The 22553-nt window shown below is 44.4% G+C and overlaps 1 protein-coding gene across 1 annotated transcript in view; it reads left to right on the forward strand.

Annotated features, from left to right (window-relative positions):
* LOC126162875 (regulatory-associated protein of mTOR) overlaps positions 1-22553 on the forward strand; it is a 307137-nt gene that overhangs the window by 198671 nt on the left and 85913 nt on the right. The window contains exons 15-17 of the mRNA XM_049919663.1: positions 1042-1227; positions 4293-4438; positions 14863-14960. Of these exons, the coding sequence (XP_049775620.1) occupies positions 1042-1227; positions 4293-4438; positions 14863-14960 (430 nt within the window). The remainder of the gene's footprint in view (positions 1-1041; positions 1228-4292; positions 4439-14862; positions 14961-22553) is intronic.

Consider the following 22553-nt stretch of genomic DNA (forward strand, 5'->3'; position numbering starts at 1 on the left):
TCCACTTGGGAAAAATATAGATATGAGTGTATTAGTCCTAGAGAAAAAATGTATAGGAACTTTTTATAGAAAATTTAGTGTACTTCAATTAGGTGCTGCTGGCCGGAGTGGCCGTTCAGTTCTAGGTGCTACAGTCTGGAGCCGAGCGACCGCTACGGTCGCAGGTTCGAATCCTGCCTCGGGCATGGGTGTGTGTGATGACCTTAGGTTAGTTAGGTTTAATTAGTTCTAAGTTCTAGGCGACTCATGACCTCAGAAGTTAAGTCGCATAGTGCTCAGAGCCAATTATGTGCTAGGAAACATGTATACTAGAAGTTATGGTTTTCAAGTCATTCAAGAATAACATTAAAAAGTGACCATTAAGTGCCCCCCCTCCCCCCTTCACCCCATTCTACACTCACACCCCACCAAGTGGAATTTTCAGTTTGTTGTTCATGACACTCCCTTCTAACACTATACAAAAGTTGTCTTAATCGATCTTTTTTTATTCTTCATTGACTGGGCTAAAAGGGATAAAGGAAACTACTCACTGAATTCACATATTGAACACTTTTTCATAGTGACAGGTTACTGTAATAAAAAAACTGAAACTAATTTGATGCCCCTATAGGAAAGTTTTTATTTACAGTTATCATACATCAGCATTTTCAGTCAATACTAAATATTAACATGTCATTGTTTCTGTTTACAGACATAAAATGGAGATATTAGAGGCATCACCTAAATTAAAAACTGCTTATTTGAACGTAGTTGTTATAACTTTAAGCAATCAGTATTTTTTTTTTAAGTTGATATCATTTTGAAAATGCAATAAATGTTAAGAAATTGATAGCTGTTGTTAAAAAATATAGCAATGTAGTAGAGAACTGCTACTTTTCAGTGCTAAGAAATTTATAGTAAAACATAAACAAAAGCTTTTAGCTCATTTAATGACTAACTTGCTCCTGTTGTAACACTGTTAGTTCAACTGTTTGGTTAACAGGACTGCATGTTTCCCATCCTGAAACCCATCATGAACAATTTATTTTTTTCCTTTGACAGATCTGAGCATGTCTCCTATTATGGGTATGAGACGCATAGCTTCACGAGACAGGCTCAAGACTGTCACTCCAGTGACGGTACTTAGCACCGATGGTGCTGTCTCACCAGCTGCTGTTGCCTCCTCTGACTTCATACATACAGAAAGAATCAAACGGGTTTCATCCTCATCCTCTATATGTAGTCTTGGTATGGTGTAATTACATATGCTTGCTTGACTTAGTGTTAGATGTATGTTACTATAGTTTGAAACCTATTAAGTATAACTGCTACTTAACTGTTGGTAGTGAAGTTCTTGCTATAATATTTTAGCTAAGTTAAGATTTCATCATGCAATATTCCTTAACTATGGAGTATGCTACATTTAAGTAGGTATGTTTTAACAAATCATTTCTCTGCTAGGCAGTAAAAGGTAAGTTGGTATGTAATTTCTGCTGGACTTATTTTAGTGAAAGAAATGATTAGCATTTCTTAAATGTAGGTTTTTTGGACAATCTGTATTGCCTATGAATTTATTCCTTCTTAGTAAAGTGTGTATCGTATGAAATGTTATATCTTTTCTGTCCACACTACTCTGTTGATCTTTGTATCCACACAAAACTGCACTCGGGTCCTCACTGACAAACTACATATTTTCATATCATATGTTGTTGAGGATGACAAAATTTTTCATAGCGTTGAAACTGACAGTCGTGAAGAAATCTGCCAAAGACTGAAAAAAATCATGTGATGAAGTGAAGTGTTCAGATTTATTATCTGTTGCTATCCTTCAGTCATGGTCCAATCTTCTCATTTCTGATTTTGTTACTTTATTCATTAGAAAAGCAGGTTGGAAATAAAAATTTCAATTTATTTTATATTAAGTTTTGTGTTTCTGTGCTTCTTGTTATGCTGTATGTCTAATTTGTTATGTTAAATAATACAAGTTTGAGAAGACCTTGTAGAGTGTGGTTAAAATTTCACACATTATGTTATCATGTTAGAATTTTGAGGCCCAAATTTTGGTTTTTAAGTCCTGGTTTTAACCCTTTCAGACCCGAATACTGTAATGGACTTGGATGATTTTTTAATGATTTTAAAAGCAATATTTATAAAAAGATAGGTTACCATTTTCGAAAAAAAATTTCTACACATTTGTGTACACTGGGTCTCAATCAACACTGAAATCATAGGAGACAAAACTAATTTATTTAAACATTACACATACATTTGAAATCATTTGCACACAAAATACATGTGAAATTCACCATAGTTTTAATTAAAAATGAAATTAGTCAGGAATTATGTTCATTATATGGTTCTAATTGACATGAAATGAATGAAAACAGTTTTTTCCCTTTGACAAACAAAGATGTACATTACATTTTTCACATTTTATTCATGAACGTCCCTTGCATCCTGGAAATTTGCACCTGGTAGGCAGTGCACCACTTTCATGAAGAGGCAAGTGTCGTGTTCCATCAAACTGAATCTCTTCAGGAGGCCTAGTTTGTCCTCATCGTCTTTGAACAGGTGTATCTGGAGGTGTGGCAGATGGTCGGCCTCATTTTCTATTCGAGGTATCCTGTTAGGGATGGCATTATATACAGGCCAAACTTTATAGAATTGTCTTTATTGTCCGCTGGTATAGCCATGTTGTTAACAAGATGTAAATTTGTTCTGAGTTGGAAGAATCTATTTCTGGGCGTACAGTCCAAGAATAATTGCATTTTCAATATTGTGTCCCAATACATTCGGACTCTGGAAAATTTTAGAGTTCCCTTAATTATATGAAGACCGAACAAGATTTGGAGTTCCACTGGTGTAGTTTGTTTGAAATTGCTAATTGTTCCACTTTGCAAGGCATATAGGGTTTTTCATATCAGCCATAGTACTGAACAGATCATTGGTAATGTACTTCCTGAAATAAGTTGAAGGAGAAAGTATTTCCTGTTCTTTAATACATTGTTCCAATTCGTAATATGAAACCAGTTCAGAGAGAGGACGATGACGCCACTTGATGTCTTTTTTTCTGACAAAATGTATTTTACATCACTGAGCTCATTGTTGGTAAGTGGATCACTGTCTTGAATATCACTGTCGTTGTTATCATTGTCACTGCACACCACTTTCATTATTTGCAGTTGACTCATCATTGGTTTCTCCCCTGTTTATTTTGTCAGCCCCCATTCTCGCTTCCTTCTCTCTTGAAGTACAGTAGGATTCTACATCAGGAAATGATTCTTCATCTGATGATAAATCGATATCTGACACCTCTCCATTCAGCAGCATCTCTAAATTGGCATCTGCATCTCGCTCCATGTTGAAATACTGTTTCTTCAACATGATCAACAGAACTGAAATATTCACAAATAATAATATCAGTAGTGGTATTTCCCTAAAATAATAATGTTGTCATCAACTGGAGCTTCAATGCTATGTCTATTTTCCTAATTGTTGCTCATAACAATACTTAGTAATACAACATACTTCATATGTTTTGAATAAATCCCAGTCAAAACTCAAACAATCGTCAGGATAAAAAGAAACTGTTCCAACAAGCACTTCATATGAAGGAAACACAAGATACTCAAAGTTATGTAAAACATTGTTCTTGAGACCTCATGGCTACAATTGTGCACACAGAAAAACATCGCTTCTTTTTGTTGACTAAAACAAATGATTTTGAAATATTGATTGTTGTAATAAATAGATCGAACATTCTACAATGTTCGTGCAAAACAATAATACTGGTACTCAACTATAGTGTGGGTTATGGCTTACCAAAGACTACCAGGTACTTTCAAGGTCACAAACTGCTCTACACTGCTACATTAATCTGTTGATATGTTTATAGTGCTGCACAACAGATGGCAGCACTTGTGCATGGTGAAAAGAATGAAGATTCACAAATGTCTACATCAGCTCCAAATTGAGGAAAAAATTTCTATTGCAGTTAAGACGTCATGAAAATTAATGTACACGATTGTAACCACAGGGTCTGAAAGGGTTAAGGACAGACCAAGAGAGAAGTACTCTGTGAGCAGAAATTAAGTCTTCACATATGAATTTGTTTCACAACATATCAGGCATTCTGAAATAGTTTCTTGTGACCACATACAATTGATTTATTACATTTTTGTTGAGAAAGTCATGTAATATTATCACACTTCTTAAATGTTACCCTAATGTTAGTGCATAATTGAAGTAGTTAAATTTTATGTTTTGCTAGAGTGTTTACTCATTGTTTGGTAGTAATCGAACCTCCATTGCAGGTCATGGCAACCTGAGCAATTTGCCAACTCTCTCGTTTGGCAGTATCTATATGAAACTATGGCATGGTCTTACTGCACTGGACCATGATCCTCATCCTGGTGTTAGCCACCTGTCACACATGGTTACATCACACATAAGAGATCAGGTATAACTATAATTATAAGAAGAAATCATAAATTGGTTATAGTTAACCGAACATTGATCTTAGATTTGTGTGTAGATTGATATCTGTTGTAATACTTTCAGAAAAACATGTAAGCCAATTAATTAATTACCTAATTTAAAATTTTATGCACTGGGGAGAGTATTATCTGCTTGATATGCAAATGAAAATCTGGTAATAATTAAAATGATGAAAATTGTGTTGGTATGTTTATGAAAATTGCATTGGTATGCTTCCATACCCACAAAGAACTGCGGAGAAGTTGGGCATTTAATCAATGAAGTTGGCTGACAATCTTACGATTAAAAACTGCAAACAGATGCCCCTCTGCTTGGTTTACCACAGACGTTCTAGTAATGAAAATTTGTGTAAACTTCAGGATTTGTACCAGTACCTCAGTAGCTTAGTAGTCATAAGTCTAAAATGACCACAACTTGGACTCGATTGCAGTCTCCAGTACTGACAGTGATTTTTTCCATAGAGGGCCAGTCAGCCATTCTTGTGAGCATAACTTGCATCTGCTTGCACGAGAGTTACAGGCCCAGTTTTCAAAGTTAATATCAGTAACCAGGAACTTACTTTACTAATAGCATGACATTCAGTATTTGCAGAAAGGATACAGCAGTGGTGAGCTATGACCATAGGATGGTCGTCTGGGTCTGCTCCCGACTGCATCTGCCATTCCTTACCCCTGTCTGCCCATTGCCTCCACATTTCTCTCCCTCCCTTGCTGTCCCCCTCTCCCTTGCTGTCCCCCTCTCCCTCGCTGTCCCCCTCTCCCTCGCTGTCCCCCTCTCCCTCGCTGTCCCCCTCTCCCTCGCTGTCCCCCTCTCCCTCGCTGTCCCCCTCTCCCTCGCTGTCCCCCTCTCCCTCGCTGTCCCCCTCTCCCTCGCTGTCCCCCTCTCCCTCGCTGTCCCCCTCTCCCTCGCTGTCCCCCTCTCCCTCGCTGTCCCCCTCTCCCTCGCTGTCCCCCTCTCCCTCGCTGTCCCCCTCTCCCTCGCTGTCCCCCTCTCCCTCGCTGTCCCCCTCTCCCTCGCTGTCCCCCTCTCCCTCGCTGTGTCCCCCTCTCCCTCGCTGTGTCCCCCTCTCCCTCGCTGTGTCCCCCTCTCCCTCGCTGTGTCCCCCTCTCCCTCGCTGTGTCCCCCTCTCCCTCGCTGTGTCCCCCTCTCCCTCGCTGTGTCCCCCTCTCCCTCGCTGTGTCCCCCTCTCCCTCGCTGTCCCCCTCTCCCTCGCTGTCCCCCTCTCCCTCGCTGTCCCCCTCTCCCTCGCTGTCCCCCTCTCCCTCGCTGTCCCCCTCTCCCTCGCTGTCCCCCTCTCCCTCGCTGTCCCCCTCTCCCTCGCTGTCCCCCTCTCCCTCGCTGTCCCCCTCTCCCTCGCTGTCCCCCTCTCCCTCGCTGTCCCCCTCTCCCTCGCTGTCCCCCTCTCCCTCGCTGTCCCCCTCTCCCTCGCTGTCCCCCTCTCCCTCGCTGTCCCCCTCTCCCTCGCTGTCCCCCTCTCCCTCGCTGTCCCCCTCTCCCTCGCTGTCCCCCTCTCCCTCGCTGTCCCCCTCTCCCTCGCTGTCCCCCTCTCCCTCGCTGTCCCCCTCTCCCTCGCTGTCCCCCTCTCCCTCGCTGTCCCCCTCTCCCTCGCTGTCCCCCTCTCCCTCGCTGTCCCCCTCTCCCTCGCTGTCCCCCTCTCCCTCGCTGTCCCCCTCTCCCTCGCTGTCCCCCTCTCCCTCGCTGTCCCCCTCTCCCTCGCTGTCCCCCTCTCCCTCGCTCTCCCCCTCTCCCTCGCTCTCCCCCTCTCCCTCGCTCTCCCCCTCTCCCTCGCTCTCCCCCTCTCCCTCGCTCTCCCCCTCTCCCTCGCTCTCCCCCTCTCCCTCGCTCTCCCCCTCTCCCTCGCTCTCCCCCTCTCCCTCGCTCTCCCCCTCTCCCTCGCTCTCCCCCTCTCCCTCGCTCTCCCCCTCTCCCTCGCTCTCCCCCTCCCCCTCGCTCTCCCCCTCCCCCTCCCCCTCGCTCTCCCCCTCCCCCTCTCCCTCGCTCTCCCCCTCTCCCTCGCTCTCCCCCTCTCCCTCGCTCTCCCCCTCCCCCTCGCTCTCCCCCTCCCCCTCCCCCTCGCTCTCCCCCTCCCCCTCTCCCTCGCTCTCCCCCTCCCCCTCTCCCTCGCTCTCCCCCGCTCTCCCCCGCTCCCCCGCTCTCCCCCTCTCTCCCTCGCTCTCCCCCTCTCCCTCGCTCTCCCCCTCTCCCTCGCTCACCCCCCTCTCCCTCACTCCCCACCGCTCTGCCCCTCCCCCCCGCTCTGCCCCGCTCCCCACCGCTCTGCCCCGCTCCCCACCGCTCTGCCCCGCTCCCCACCGCTCTGCCCCGCTCCCCACCGCTCTGCCCCCCCCGCTCTGCCCCTCTCCACCCCGCTCTGCCCCTCTTCCCCCCCTCGCTCCCCCCTCCCCCCTCGCTCTCCCCCGCGCTGGCCCCCGCCCTCGCCCCCACCCCCGCCCCTGCCCTGCCCCAGCCCCCGCCCCCACCCCCACCTTCGCCCCACATCTCTAGTCCATCTCTTCTTCCCTTCCCTTCTCCAGTTCATCTCTTCTTCCCTTCCCTTCTCCAGTTCATCTCTTCTTCCCTTCCCTTCTCCGGTTCATCTCTTCTTCCCTTCCCTTCTCCGGTTCATCTCTTCGTCCCTTCCCTTCTCCTGTTCATCTCTTCTTCCCTTCCCTTCTCCGGTTCATCTCTTCTTCCCTTCCCTTCTCCGGTTCATCTTCCCTTCCCTTCCCTTCTCCGGTTCATCTCTTCTTCCCTTTTCTTCCCTTCCCTTCCCTTCCCTTCTCCGGTTCATCTCTTCTTCCCTTTTCTTCCCTTCCCTTCCCTTCCCTTCTCCGGTTCATCTCTTCTTCCCTTTTCTTCCCTTCCCTTCCCTTCCCTTCTCCGGTTCATCTCTTCTTCCCTTCCCTTCCCTTCCCTTCCCTTCCCTTCCCTTCCCTTCTCCGGTTCATCTCTTCTTCCCTTCCCTTCCCTTCCCTTCCCTTCCCTTCTCCGGTTCATCTCTTCTTCCGTTCCCTTCCCTTCCCTTCCCTTCCCTTCCCTTCCCTTCTCCGGTTCATCTCTTCTTCCCTTCCCTTCCCTTCCCTTCCCTTCCCTTCCCTTCTCCGGTTCATCTCTTCTTCCCTTCCCTTCCCTTCCCTTCCCTTCTCCGGTTCATCTCTTCTTCCCTTCCCTTCCCTTCCCTTCCCTTCTCCGGTTCATCTCTTCTTCCCTTCCCTTCCCTTCTCCGGTTCATCTCTTCTTCCCTTCCCTTCCCTTCCCTTCCCTTCCCTTCCCTTCCCTTCCCTTCTCCGGTTCATCTCTTATTCCCTTCCCTTCCCTTCCCTTCCCTTCCCTTCCCTTCCCTTCCCTTCCCTTCCCTTCCCTTCTCCAGTTCATCTTCTCCTCAGTCTCCCTCTCACTTACACGTTTCCTCCTGTACACTCTCTCTCCCCCTCTCTCTCTAACTCTCCATCTATCTATCTCCTCCTCAGTCCATCTTGGCCTCCCATAGACACGTCCCTGCAACATGTGTAGTCCCTGCTAAAGAGGCTGATAAAACAGTCTGATACTACTCCCAAAACGCATCTCTCAAGCAGCACAGCCTATATGCCAAAGGCTTGGAAATCCTCTTTCTGCTATGTAGTGCATACCAATAAAGCAGGCCAACACAACACACCTGTTGTGCTAGGTTGCCTAGACACCAGGAACTTGAAAACAGTTTCTTGTCCCTGATTTGTAGACTGACCTCCAAACCAGGTCTGTAAGGCAGGTTGATACTATTCCCACATACACACCTGTTATGCAGAGCAGCCAGCATGACAGTGACTCAAAAAACATGCATGTCTGTAGAGCTTGAGCATTATAAAGCCTCCGTTAAAGTCCTCTTGGGGCATGGCGTTTGTGTGTCAAATTAGGATCAGTGTAGTCCAGGGGCTTGAGGAGTTTTTCACATACTATTTCACAAACATTGTTGGCATGTCCATCTTTTGCAAGTGCATCCTTAGATTTACATAGCGTAAGACACACAAACACCATTGATGCCGGCATAGGTATTGGAGATGTGCAGTCTCAATTTTTGCATTCATGTCTACCAGAAATTGTTGCAATAATTAGTGCCAATTAAATAGGCAGTTGCAGACAACAGTGTGAAGTGTAAGGTGGTACACATAGGATTCCACTGTGGTCACCTTCCTTGGACTGCTCTCACCAGACAGTGGGTCAACATGCAGGTGACCGGAATGGTACCTATCTTCTCCGTGGGGAAATATGAGAGGGTAACACATATAATCAGTGCAATTCAGGTATGCAAGTAACCCCTGCATTGCATCGGTGTAGAATGATGTCCCTGATGGTAGTTGTTTATCTGACTGTATAACTAATTTGTACCTCTCACTTGGAATATGTTCTAAGGCAGTTTTAAATTATGCATTTAGTCTGTTGTTTGTGTGCAGCATTTTTTGTAATGTACACACAATCTCACACTGTGAGCCAGGGATACATTTGCATTATCTGTCTACCTCGAGGACGTCATTACCTAGGAAATACAGTTATAGATATGTGGGTGCATTGCCTTCGTGTGTGAACACTAATCCTCCCCCTTTCTGCCCCTGGATCTTTAATACGGTGTCTACTGTGGTATGTGTGCACATGATGCTGTTGTACCAAACGTGTCATCTGGAACACTGTGTTATATTTTTGTGCATGCCGTATGAAATGTCTCGACTTCAATGTGTCCTTTGTGTTGATGCATGAAATTCAGCTGGAGGTGGACCAGGGTGTGGCAGTTAAACTTGATAATTTATACAAAAGCATGTCAGGTAGTATGTCAGGAAACTGTTTTGTGCCACAATGTGAGCGTAATGCTAACATTTCACCCACACAAACAATTAGTATCTCTGCAATGATAGGGCAGCATGGAGAGGTGTGGATGTTCCTCTGCCTGACGACCCCCCAGGGGGCTCATGTTTCTTTCATGGGTTCGTGCGTGGTGCTCACAGACCCCGTGCTATTGCGGCCCATTTTTCCTTCCTGGGTTGCATTTCCTTCCCCTCTTCCACCTCTCTTCGTCCTCACTCCTTTCCCTCTACCTCTTCCTTCTACCTCTCTCGATGTTCTTACTGACATCGACCTGGCTATCCACCTTGATTATTGTATTCTTTCCACTTTTTGTTCCACTTGCCCTTTTTTCCCTTTTTTCATTTTTGACCCCCCTGTGGTATTTAACCTCCACTTCTAAATTTTCTCTCCATATCGCGACCTATTTGGGGAATAACACCCTCCCTAGTTCATATGGTGTGGATACCTCTCCCCTCCTTCTCTTCTTCCTTTCCTGCTGGAGCCTCCCACCACCCCGCTAGTTCAACAGCATATGTAGCCAGTCCATGTGGTGGGGCTGTTATGTACCCATCTGGCTGAGACCCCTGACAACACGCTGATGCCTGAATTGCCTCACCATATATGTCTAGGAGTTGCTTGTCATTCTGCAACAATGGAACTCCCGGCAATGGCTTGCATTCCAGACAACCCTTGCTGTGGCTTGATGGTGCCCATAGGGGGAGCCCCTGATCGGAGTGAGTGGTATCATGGCATATGCTTTGTGTATTAAGCTCCAAAAAGTGGTCGTTCTTTTATGGCTGTCTCTTCAGTTGGTAGTGGATCATTTACTGCTGCTTCTTATTACCCTGTGGTCTTCCCTTCCCTTGCTATACTCTGGGAGGAGTGCCTCGCTTGCCAGCTACCTGGTCTGCACTAGGATTGTCGGGGACACTTTCACCATCACCAAGCCATTATTTTTGCTGAAAATATCAAAGACAAGTTTGGTAAAGTGGAATCCTTCAGTAGAACACAGTCGGCTTCGCTGTTGATCAAAACTTCTGCTGTCCAATGTGCAGCCTCCATGTTTGTGACCATCTTGGCGATATCCTGGTGTCCATTACTCCTAACCAGTCCTTGAATATGGTCCAAGCCGTTATTTTTCATAGGGATCTTATCCTTCAGACTGATGAGAAACTCCGCGCCAATCTGGAACAACAGGGTGCTCATTTTGTTTGGCATCTTCAGAAAGGTCATAAGGACAATTGTGTTGATACCTGCACCTTTATTTTGGCATTTGAGGGAGACAGTCTCAGAAAAGGTCAAGGTTATGATTATCAATGTGATGTGAAGCCATACATCCCACCACCCACAGTGTGTTTTCAGTGCTTACATTATGGGCACATTTTTTCCCGTCGTATGGCAGACCATCTATGCTGTGAATGTGGATACCCACTCCATGAGGGGAGCCCCTGTGTTCTGCCGCTCATGTGTTTTAATTGTCACAACCATCACTCTCCATGCTCGCCAGGTTGCCTAGTTTATAAGAAGAAACAGAAGACACAGGAGTATAAGTCCATTGATTGTTTATCCTACACTGAGACCCTTCACCCTGTGTTGATGACATCTAATCTAACTCTGCTCTGTTATGCCCTTACTCCCTCCTCTTTACATCAGTCCCACCCCCTCTCCTCTCCCCCACCTGTGCATTTCTCATGACCTTCTCTCTGGGTGCCAATCCCCCAACCCACCCAAAGAAGTGTCTCCCTTCTTTGGCACCCCAGGGGTGGGGCTTCCTCCTGGGACCACTCCCTCTGGTGTCTCCCAGGCTGGAGGCCTGCTGCCGCAACTTGGCTGCAGAACCCACATCCGTGCGTCCTCAGGACGAGGCCCACCTGTGTCCCCACAGGTGCCATCTCTGTCCTCACTACCTGAGCCTGATCTCTTACTTATGGACATCACCCCATCCTTCTTGATGACAGATGGGACCCAAAAGTGTCATTGGATCCAGCTCATTTGCCTTCCATTTGGATACCCGTTCCATGCTTATTCAATTCCTGGAGTTGCAATCCCTCATTTCCTTTTACTCAACAACTTGTGTCATTTGCCAGGAATCTCATTTTATTGATTCTCGCTCACCAAACCTCCGCGGGTTCCACGCTTTCTGCCAGAATTGAGTTGGTCCTTTGAGGTCTTCCAGTGGTATTTGCATGTTGGCCCATATGGATGTTGTTAGTACATGGACCCCCCTTGGTACTATATTGAAAGCAGTTGCCATCAGACTCCATTAGGATTTCATGGTCACTGTTTGCAGTCTCTATCTCCCTCCTGACATCCACTGCCCAAACTCTCCCAGCAACCCCTCCCTCCCTCCCTCCCTCCCTCCCTCCCTTCCTCCTCCTTGGGGATTTTAATACCCATCATCTTTGTGGGACAGTGCTTTTTCGTGTAGTCGGGGACTCCTCATTGACCAATTTCTTGTGGACCACGACCTGTGCGTTCTTAATGATCATTCCCCAACTCTTTTTACAGCTGCCTATGGCATTTTCTCTGCCATTGATCTTTCACTAACTACCTGTCCCCTTCTTCCTCCCATAAACTGGTGGTTACCACACGATGACCTCTGTGATAGTGACCAATTCCCATTGATTCTGTTGTTCGGTCCCTGCCTCGTGATTGCCAAGTTATCCTGCTGGGCTTTCCATCTACCTGATTGGCCTCTATATACCTCCCAGATCCTGTTTACACCTTTTTTGTCAGGTTGTATTGAGGAAGTCATTCATCACATATCCAATTACATAATTTGCACTGACAGTATTACTGTTCCCCGCTCGACAGGCCCTGTTCATCACCAACCAGTTCAGTGGTGGAACGTGGCCATTGCTACTGCCACTCGTGATCATTGTCGCACCTTGCAACATCTTAAGCAGCACCTATCCTCTGCCAGTCTTATTACCTTTAAATGTCTTCATGCCAAAGCCCATTATTTAATCAAACAGACCAAGTGGGTGTGTTGGGAACACTTTGTCTCCTCCCTAGGTTCTTCTGTCCGTTTGTCACAGATGTGGGTTACACTCCACACCCTCCGGGGTTATCTGAGGTTATCAACAACAGTTTTCTATTCCTGACCTTGCCCTTCCAGGCGGCCTTTAAAAAGATCCATCTCATGGAACACCTCACGACCCATTTTGTGACAACATTGGCATCAGCCTCCTATCCAGCCTCCTTTCTGGAAACAGCATGCTGAAGTTTCCCACTTGCATTTTACCCCTTGTCATGTAGAATCCTACAATTAACCTTTTACTGGATGGGAACATCTTCTAGCCCTCTCTTCTTCACATGTTTTGCCCACTGGCCCTGAGTCCATCCATAACCAATTACTTCAACACCTAAGTCCTCCACGATGACAATATCTCCTCAAGATGTTTAACCATATGTGGCTCCAAGGCATTTTCCCCTCTCAGTGCAGAGACAGTATTGTGGTTCCTGTCCTGAAGCTTGGCAAGTATCTGTTGTCCCTTGATAGTTACCATCTCATCAGCCTGACCAATAACCCCTGCAAGATACTTGAAGAGATGGTGGCCCATTGGCTCAGATGGATTCTCGAATCTTGGGACCTTTTATCTTCGTATCTGTCCGGCTGTCAGGAGGGACGGTTTCTGATCAGTCATCAGCTTCAGTGCCAAAGAACTCACCTTCGCTCCACATTTCATCAACCGCCACACCACGCTGTCTTAGCACGAGGAGAGGGAATAAGGGAAATCTGCAAATGCACTGCATTTAAATGGCAGTGCAGTTGCACTGCATATTACGTGGTTTTATATTTCAGTGTTCTCAACAAAGTAGGTCACAAAAGAAACAAATTTTTGGTATTATTTAATTATTTTTTGCATACTAAAGACATAATGTAATTTTTATCTGGTACAAACTGTCTGCTTACGGACAGTTGTAGACGATTTCACAGAGTTTTGTACACAAGTTGTCACATTATTGTGACTTACTTACTTATGTGATCGAAAAACGTCTTTCACACAAATAAGCCAGTCAAATGATTGTAGCACTTGTGCAATCTCATTGTGGAGACATGGATTCTCTACCTTAAAGAAATCAAAGTAGACGTCCAGGACAGTTAACATGAAAAGATTAGCCATTACAACTGGAATTACCTTGCAGGTCAGTCAGTTACATCTGCACATGCACAGTGGCACTTTCAAATAAAGCGCATATGGTCTTGTAAACAACTTGGAAACAAATGTATGATTGACAGTGTCCTCGAAATTTTTATAAAGCTATCCTTGTAGTTCTTTACAGGCCACAATGAATTCTTCAAACCTCACGTTTTCTTTAATGCCAGTGAGCTTAGGGAACTGGACTGTCTTTGTCAGAATGGGTCACTTCTATAACATGCATTGCTTTTTAAATGCATCCCCATCAAATCAGAAAGAAGTTTGCCTCACAGTGTCTTACTGTGAGCTGTGTGCAGTCAAGTCCACTTAAAACAGGAAGTTTGTAATTCAGTCCAGATGATCTAATTTTCTTTCCTCTACTACTCTTTCCCTCATAAATTCAACAACAGCGAAATTGAAAAATTGTTCCAGGCATAGGCCTTCACTTAACCAACATACTTAGCAGTAATATATGATATCTTCATACTCTTCATTCTGTTCCATTGAAAACTGTTGCATCTGGCAATGGAATAATGTATGGACTTCAGAAATTTTACTATTCATACCACCAGTTTCTTCATGTTCTCCAGCTCTGCAAATTTAGCACAAAATGCTTTTTGGTGTACAGAGCAATGAATCCAGTCTGTCAATCATTGTAATATTTGTTCTTTCATTGTCAACTAAATCTTTAAATTCTTTCTGCATAGTTTTGTAATATAATTTCATAGCAGATACGCCATATCTGTCGCTTATGCAAATTGAGAAGTCTCATCCTCTCTTCTCTCATTCCCACTACTTTTAAAAGATTGTGAAGGTAGATCATTAGACTGCCTCTTTTTGTGCAAACAGCCACTGGACCTGTGATTGTCCTACATACCACAAACAAATAACGAAGGCTTAACAGTACTGACAGCAAGATTCTGCCAAACTCAGAGAATTGTGCAGAGCAAAAAATGCCACACAGCAACACTAAATGAAATGTTGCACTGTTCCCTGTACTTCCGAGAAGGACCAAGCAAAGCTGAGAGGCAGGCTGGGCTTGTGACGCGCATGCATCCCACCACACGCTGCAAGTGTGAAGTTCAGCCCAGCGTGACTGACCCTAATATGTCATTTTGAAATCTACTTCTACATCTACATCTACAGCTATACTATGCAAACCACTGTGGAGTGGTGTTTCCCATTGTACTATGTGATAGTGCTTCTTCGTATGTCACTCATGTACGGAGCATGGGAAGAATGACTGCTTAAATGCTCCCATGTATCTTCTTCATACCATCATTCTTAATATCTTAGTTTGAATGATATACATTCACCACAATTATTATATAAACATATGCATGTTATGTAGTTGTGTTTTATTCATTTTTCTGCATCCTCACTGCTGAACTGTCTTTAATTCACTACAAGACATTGTTTTATATTTCAGATAAAAGATTCAACTGCCACCAAAGATGTTGGTGAGATGAGAATTACACCATCTCTTTCTCTGCCACCATCTCCATCCAGTCGTTCATCATTCTTAGCGTGAGTATTGGGGATGCCCTTTCATATATTAACTGTAACTCCGTACTCTACTTCACTATCTCTCACCTTTCTGAGAGCACTGCTCAGGCCACACAAGAGCACAGTGATGTTAGGGGCTTCTTAAGTGTTCCAGCTGTCATTGTAAGTCATTTGAGCATATACAATGGTTCCATTGTTAACTGTTTTCCAGAATTACAAATCTATCACTATGATACAAACACCAGTCCATAGACGATTTGAAAAAATGCTGATAACTGAAAAATACTGCTTCACCCAACTGTAAAATGGTCTACAGTGGAGAATTCTCACAGTGTACCCAAAGACTGAAGTGATCTCATAGTTATTCAGTTGAGTTAAAATCTAGGAAATTTGAGGACCAAGGAATTCCAGAATGAGATTTTCACTCTGCAGCGGAGTGTGCGCTGATATGAAACTTCCTGGCAGATTAAAACTGTGTGCCCGACCGAAACTCGAACTCAGGAGCTTTGCATTTCGCGGGCAAGTGCTCTACCATCTGAGCTACCGAAGCACGACTCACGCCCGGTACTCACCAAGGAATTCATGATCGTCCTGTTCCATCCATTTTCAGACACTTGTAGCCAATAAGTGAGACATATATCATACTGAAATATCTAGTTTTTGCCAGGGAAGACAATTGGATATCAGGGAATATGATCTCCTAGGATGAAAATCAAACAATGGAAAATCCAGGATGGAATGTAACAATATTATGAAAAGGAAAGTTGCTACTCATCATGTAGCAGAGATATTGAGTCGCAGATAGGCACAACAAAAAGACTGTCACAAATAAAACTTTCAGCCATTAAGGCATTCGTCAACAATAGACCACACACACACACACACACACACACACACACACACAGAGGACTGCAGTCTCAGGCAGCTGAAACCACAGTGCGAGCAGCAGCACCAGTGCCTGATGGGAGTGACGACCGGGTGTGGGTAAGGAGGAGGCTGAGACAGTGAGGGGGAGAGATAGTATGGTTAGAGAGGCAGACAGTGAAGTGCTGCAGGTTAGACGGAGGGCAGGGGTATCGGAAAAGGAGAGAAATAAAAAGACTGGGTGTGATGGCTGTGTAGTGCTGGAATGGGAACAGGAAAGGGGCTGGAGAAGGGTTACGGGAACGTAGGATATATTGCAGGGAAAGTTCCTACCAATTCAGAAAAGCTAGTGTTGGTGGGAAGGATCCATATGACAAAGGTTGTGAAGCAGTCATTGCAATGATGGATGTCATGTTTGGCAGAGTGTTCAGCTACAGGGTGGTCCACTTGTTTCTTGGCTACAGTTTGTCGGTGGCCATTCATGCAGGCAGGCGGCTTGTTGGTTGTCATGGCCACATAGAATGCAGCACAGTGGTTGAAGCTCAGCTTGTAGATCACATGACTGGTTTCACAGGTAGCCTTGCCTTTGATGGAATAGGTAATGTTAGTGACCGGAATGGAGTAGGTGGTGGTGGGAAAGATGTATGGGACAGGTCTTGCATCTAGGTCTATTACAGGGGTATGAGCCATGAGGTAAGGGGCTGGGAGCAGAGGTTGTGTAAGAATAGACAAGAATATTGTGTAGGTTCGGTGGACGATGGAATACCACTGTGGGAGGGGTGAGAAGGATAGTGGGCAGGACATTTCTCATTTCTGGGCATGACGAGGTAGTTGAAACCCTGGTGGAGAATGTTATTCAGTTGCTCCAGTCTTGGGTGGTACTGAGTTACAAGGGGGATGCTCCTCTGTAGCTGAACAGTGGGAGACTAGAAAGATATGGCACAGGAGATTTGTTTTTGTACAAGGTTGGGAGGATTATTATGGTCTGTGAAGGCTTCAGTGATACCCTTGGTGTATTTCGAGAGGAACCGCTCATCACTGCAGATGCAATGACCACGGGTGGCTAGACTGTATGGAAGGGACTTACTGGTATGGAATGGGTAGCAGCTGTCGAAGTGGCGGTATTGCTGGTGGTTAGTAGGTTTGATATGGACAGAGGTACTGATGTAGCTGTCTTTGAGGTGGAGGTTAGCATCTAGGAAGGTGGCTTCTTGGGCTGAGTAGGGTCAGGTGAAGCAAATGGGAGAGAAGTTGTTGAGGTTCTGGAGGAATGTGGATAGGGTATCCTCAACCTTGATCCAAATCACAATGATGTCATTAATGAATGTGAACCAGATGAGGGGTTTAGGATTCTGGGTTTTTTGGAAGGATTCCTCTAGATGGCCCATGAATATATTAGTGTAGGATGGTGCCATGCGGGTGCCCATAGCCGTACCTCGGATTTGTTTTGTAGGTAATGCCTTCAAAGGAGAAGTAATTGTGGGTGAGGACATAGTTGGTCTTGGCGACTGGGAAAGAGGTCGTTGATTTGGAATCAGTCAGGTGTTAGGAAAGGTAGTGTTCAATAGTGATAAGGCTGTGGGCATTAGGAATGTTGGTTTAAAGGGAATAATGACTATCAGGCACCATTTGGTAAAGGGACAGGAACTGTGGAGAGTCAGTGGAGGAAATGGTTGGTATCTTTTATATAGGAGGGTAGGTTCCGAGTAATAGGTTGAAGGTTTTGGTCTACAAGAGCAGAGATTCTCTCTATGAGGCACAGTAAATGTCCTTACTGGGGCGTCCTGGGTGGTTAGATTTATGGACTTTAGAAAACATGCAGAAGGTAGGAGTGCGGGGAGTGGTACAAGTGAGTAGCAAGATGGACTCCAGGGAGAGGTCCTGCGATGGGCCTAAGGATTTGAGTCATCACTTGAGATCTGCTGGATTTCTGGAATGTGATCACTGTGGCAAGGTTTGTAGGTGGAAGTATCGGACAGCTGGTGGAGTCCTTCTACCAGATAATCCTTGCGGTTCAAAACAACAGTGATGGAGTCTTTGTCCGCAGGTGGGTATTAGAAATGAAATTTTGTAGATGACACTGCACCATGTCACCGGGCCACAACTGTTTGTGGTTGGTTTGAAGAACATTTTGGACAATTCAAATGAATGATATGGCCACCCAGGTTGCTCAACATCAGTCCCATTGAACATTTATGGGACATGATTGAGAGGTCAGTTCATGCACAAAATCCTGCACCAGCAATGCTTTCACAATTATGGATGGCTATAGAGGTAGCGTGGCTCACTTTTTCTGCAGGGGACTTCCAGCACCTTTTTGAGTCCATGCCACATAGAGTTGTTGTACTATTGTGGACAAAAAGGAGGTCCAACATAATATTAGAAGGTATCCCATAACTTTTGTCACCTCAGTGCACTCAACATGGATGCCAATATAATTCATATGCTTTGAAGCCTCAGGTGAAACAGAGTTTGATGAACTGTTGCTAGAGGCATTTGCTTGGTTGTCCATATAGTTGATGGTAAGCTGTTCTGGTGTGGCATACACGCTCACCTTTGTACATCATCACAGCTTAGACATTAATGGCCATATGGACCTTATAGTTTTCACCACAGGCTGGTACTGAAGCCATTTATGCATTTGTGGTTTCATTACATACATGCAAACAGTTCAGAAACTTCACAGTTTCAGAAAGAAAAAGCAGTAGCTATAAATCAGTTTTGATTCACTAAGGCCCTGTATTCTGTAGGTCTGAAATTTAATGACACTGATATTCCTCAATGAATCTTTCACTCTTTGGCTAAGTACATGTCATAATGGAACATAATAACAGATTAAAATTATGTTTTATACTTTCTCCTAAAGGTGCTAGTCTATGAAAATATACACGAACCATTAAAACTGCCTGGGTAACTCATGGCTGCTCAAAAGCAAAGTTATGTGTTTGAGTATCAGTCTGGCACACAGTTTTAATCTATCTGAAAATTTCAATTCCCAGATTGTTTACCATGTTGTAACACCTTTGGAATGTAGGACTGTCCAAATAGTAAATTAGTAAAACAGTTTTTGGGAGAACATTTGTGTTAATGTAATATGTTAGTATGACCAACTATGCCAGTAAAAGTGAGATAATTTTATTTATGTGTCTGTGATTTTAGTCCAGAAAATAGATATTCCAAATTTGTGTGTGAGATGCAAAATTATTGCGGGGTGGGTTACGGAAACATAATAAGATATTTGTGTTTGACAGTGTCAGGTATTGGAGGTATTCTGAACGTTATATTATTATTGAAGAATCAAAGTTGCCATGGTAGCTAGTAATTCTTTCTATTCCTATTACTGGCTTTGACTGCTCTACACAGCCATCATTGAATCCGATGATGACAACATGGATCTATCGAAACCGGTAATATAATAAAAAGAATTACTAGTGATCTTGGCAAATTTGATTCTTCAAGAATAATATAATATGATATGTCAAAGTTTAGAAGTTTTGCTTGTTAATTGGTTTGATGTGAACCAAATTTTGGCTGTGAGCCTCAACAAGACTAAGGTTAACAATGAGGAAGGTGGCTTGTGACCTGGAGAATGATCAGATAAATTTCTGTCATCAAAAAGAGTTGAGCTGGCAAGTGGAGTAGTACGAGGGTTGATTCAAACGTAAGGTTCCCTTGTTTTTTAGAAATAGAAATAAATGTTTATTTGTATTGATTTAGATCATTCTAATGCATAAACAGTGATATATATTTTTCTACGTAATTTACATTTCGATTCAAGCATTTTTGGAGATGGTGCCAGTTGTATCGCCATGTCACCGAACTCCCCTGCCTATCCATTGAGGAAGCACATAAACTCTTGCATGACTTCATCGTCCATCCGAAAGCAGAGTCCACCAAGTGTTCCTTCTATTTTGGTAGCAATTGGATTTTGGGAACAACTGGTAATCACTCGGGCCTATGTCCAGCCTTCAGGTGGGGTGGAGAATTACAGTCCAGTGAAATCCTTTGGTCCTGGGTTTCACAACAGACTTGGGGTCAAGTGTTATCTTGAGGCAGCATCACCCCTTTGCTGAAGCAGTATCACTCCTTTGCTCAGTTTCCTCTCTGGCAGTTCTGGATCACCCGTCTGAATTTCTTTAACATGTAGCAATACCTGTCTAAGTTTATTGTTATTCCAAGAGGCATAAATTCAGTCAGCAACATCCTTTGTGGATCCAGAACACAATCATCATCACTTTGCCAGTAGACTATGTTTGTTTAAACTTTTTTGGCGTAGGCAAAGATGAATGTCCCCATCTGGATGATTATTGTTTTGTTTCAGGTATGAAATGAAACACACATTTCATTGTCCATAAAGATTGAGTCCAACAGTATCTCCCTCTTATCACTATGTTGTTGAAGAAATTGATGGGCCCAGTTGACACGTTGCTACTTGTCATCTTCTATAAGCATTTGTGAGGCCCACCATGCACACACCTTCTGATACGCCATTTTTTCAGACAACATTCTCTCACTGAGCTGACAGCAATCTCAGAAACCTGGAGACCTAGTTCATGGATGGTAATCTTCACTTTTCGAGCAGTAGTCTCGTGACCTTTTTGACAGTCTCGTATGAAATGGACAGTCTTCCACTTGGTCTTCATTGTGAATGTCCATGCAGCCAGCAGTGAACTCCCTACACCATTTGTGCACATGTTGAGTGACTATACACTTTCGCCATAAACTTTATGCAATTGACGATGAATGGCTATAGGTGGAACCCCTTTCGCATTTAAAAACCAAATAACTGCACAGATTTCACAACTGATGGTAGCGGCGATCAGGACTTCCATCAGAGGCAGCTCCTAGGCAAACACTGAACGGTGGAGAAAAAGAGGAGAGGTTGGGATCAAGAGTGGGTGAGCTGCTGCGCATCACGGTGTTGCAAGGTTTTGCATAACACCTCTCCCTGCAGGTTTTTTGCTTTGGCAGCCTTACTTTTGAATCGACCCTTATATTTCTTCACCATGATGTAAGACCATGGGAAGATTAGCCAGCCATTTATAGGGGTACATATAGTTAAACATGGATTCCAAACCATGGTTTCAGAGTTTTTCATATCAACAAATTCTATCAGCAGTGAAGAAAGTAACAAGTGACAGATAAAAACCCTAGGAATAATTGGAATTTGAACCTGATACCTCTAGATCCATAGTCTGGCACTTAACAATTGAACCACCAAGCCACATTTAGAAGTTACGAGTACAAATTACGAGGGCTATCCACAAAGTACATTACGTTTTGGAATTAAAAATAAATAAAGTATTGGAAAATTTTTTTATTATATACAGATGAAAGCCACACTTAAGTACTACTTTTCTACATAGTTGCCATTTAAATTAAGGCACTTATCGTAGCGATGGACGAGCTTGGAAATTCTTTCGTCATAAAATTCGGCCGCCTGCGCCTTCAACCACGTGGTTACCTCTTCTTGAAGCTGTGTGTCGTCATCAAAACGCTGCATAGCCAACCACTTCTTCATGCTGGAAATAAGTGGAAGTCGCTCAGTGCCAGGTCGGGACTGTACGGCGGATGAGGAAACAACTCCCACTTAAAAGATTCGACAACTTCACGAGTGGCATTTGCCGTGTGGGCCCGGGCGTTGTCGTGAATCAGCAAGATCTTTGAGCCCAACTTTCCCCCGCTCTTGTTTTGTATTGCTCTTCTGAGGTTGTGCAGAGTTTGGCAATACCTTTGAGAGTTTATTGTAGTGCCTCTTTCCAGGAAATCCACAAAAATCACACCTTTTCTGTCCCAAAAGACAGTCACCATCACCTTCCTTGCAGACATTGTCCGCATGCATTTCTTGGGTTTTTGGGGGGGAATTTTTGTGCCCCCACTGCATTGACTGCAATTTTGTCTCGCAGTTCACATGCTTAACCCATGTTTCGTCACCAATAATGATGCGATCGAGTAATGAGTCGCCATCTTTCTCGTAAGCGTCCAAAAACGTTAACGCTGCAGTCATTCGCTGATTTTTGTGAATCTCTGTCAAGATTTTTGGTATCCATCTTGCACAAAACTTGTGGTAACCAAGCTTTTCGGTAATGATTTCATGCAACAAACTTCGTGAAATTTGTGGAAAACTCATAGAGAGTTCCGTTATTGTGAAATTACGGTTTTCACGGACCGCGGCATCGACTTTTTCGACAAGTTCGGCAGTCACTAGGGTGGGTGTTCCACTTCGCTCTTTGTCGTGAATGTTAGTTCGGCCATTTTTAAATTTTATGACCCATTGACGCACTTCACCTTCAGTGATTATGTTGTCCCCATACACTTCACAAAGCTGCCGATAGATTTCTATCGGTGTACAGTTTTTTGCAGTCAGAAATCTTATTACAGCACGCACTTCACACTTCACAGCATTTTCAATTAATGCTGACATTTCAAACTGTCACAGTAACTCAACGGAGTACAGCACGGACCTCTCGCTAGCACGGCAGGATGCCGACTGAGCGGCGGATTGCCATGACACCAAGATGGCCGCACTACCCCTGCCCTTAACAGACACAAACGAAAATGTAATGTACTTTGTGGATAGCCCTCGTAAATTAGCTCATGTGACAGTGAAATATATTATTGATTTACTATAACAAAGAAAACAATCAATTTTTGACAATATAATGTAACTGGATAGATAAAAAGTCTATGCACCAAACAGCAGCAGAGCACACACATAAGAGAAAGTTATAATTAGGCAAGCTTTTGAAG

This window comes from Schistocerca cancellata, chromosome 2 (assembly GCF_023864275.1).
Source record: "Schistocerca cancellata isolate TAMUIC-IGC-003103 chromosome 2, iqSchCanc2.1, whole genome shotgun sequence".
NCBI classification, from domain to species: Eukaryota; Metazoa; Arthropoda; class Insecta; order Orthoptera; family Acrididae; genus Schistocerca; species Schistocerca cancellata.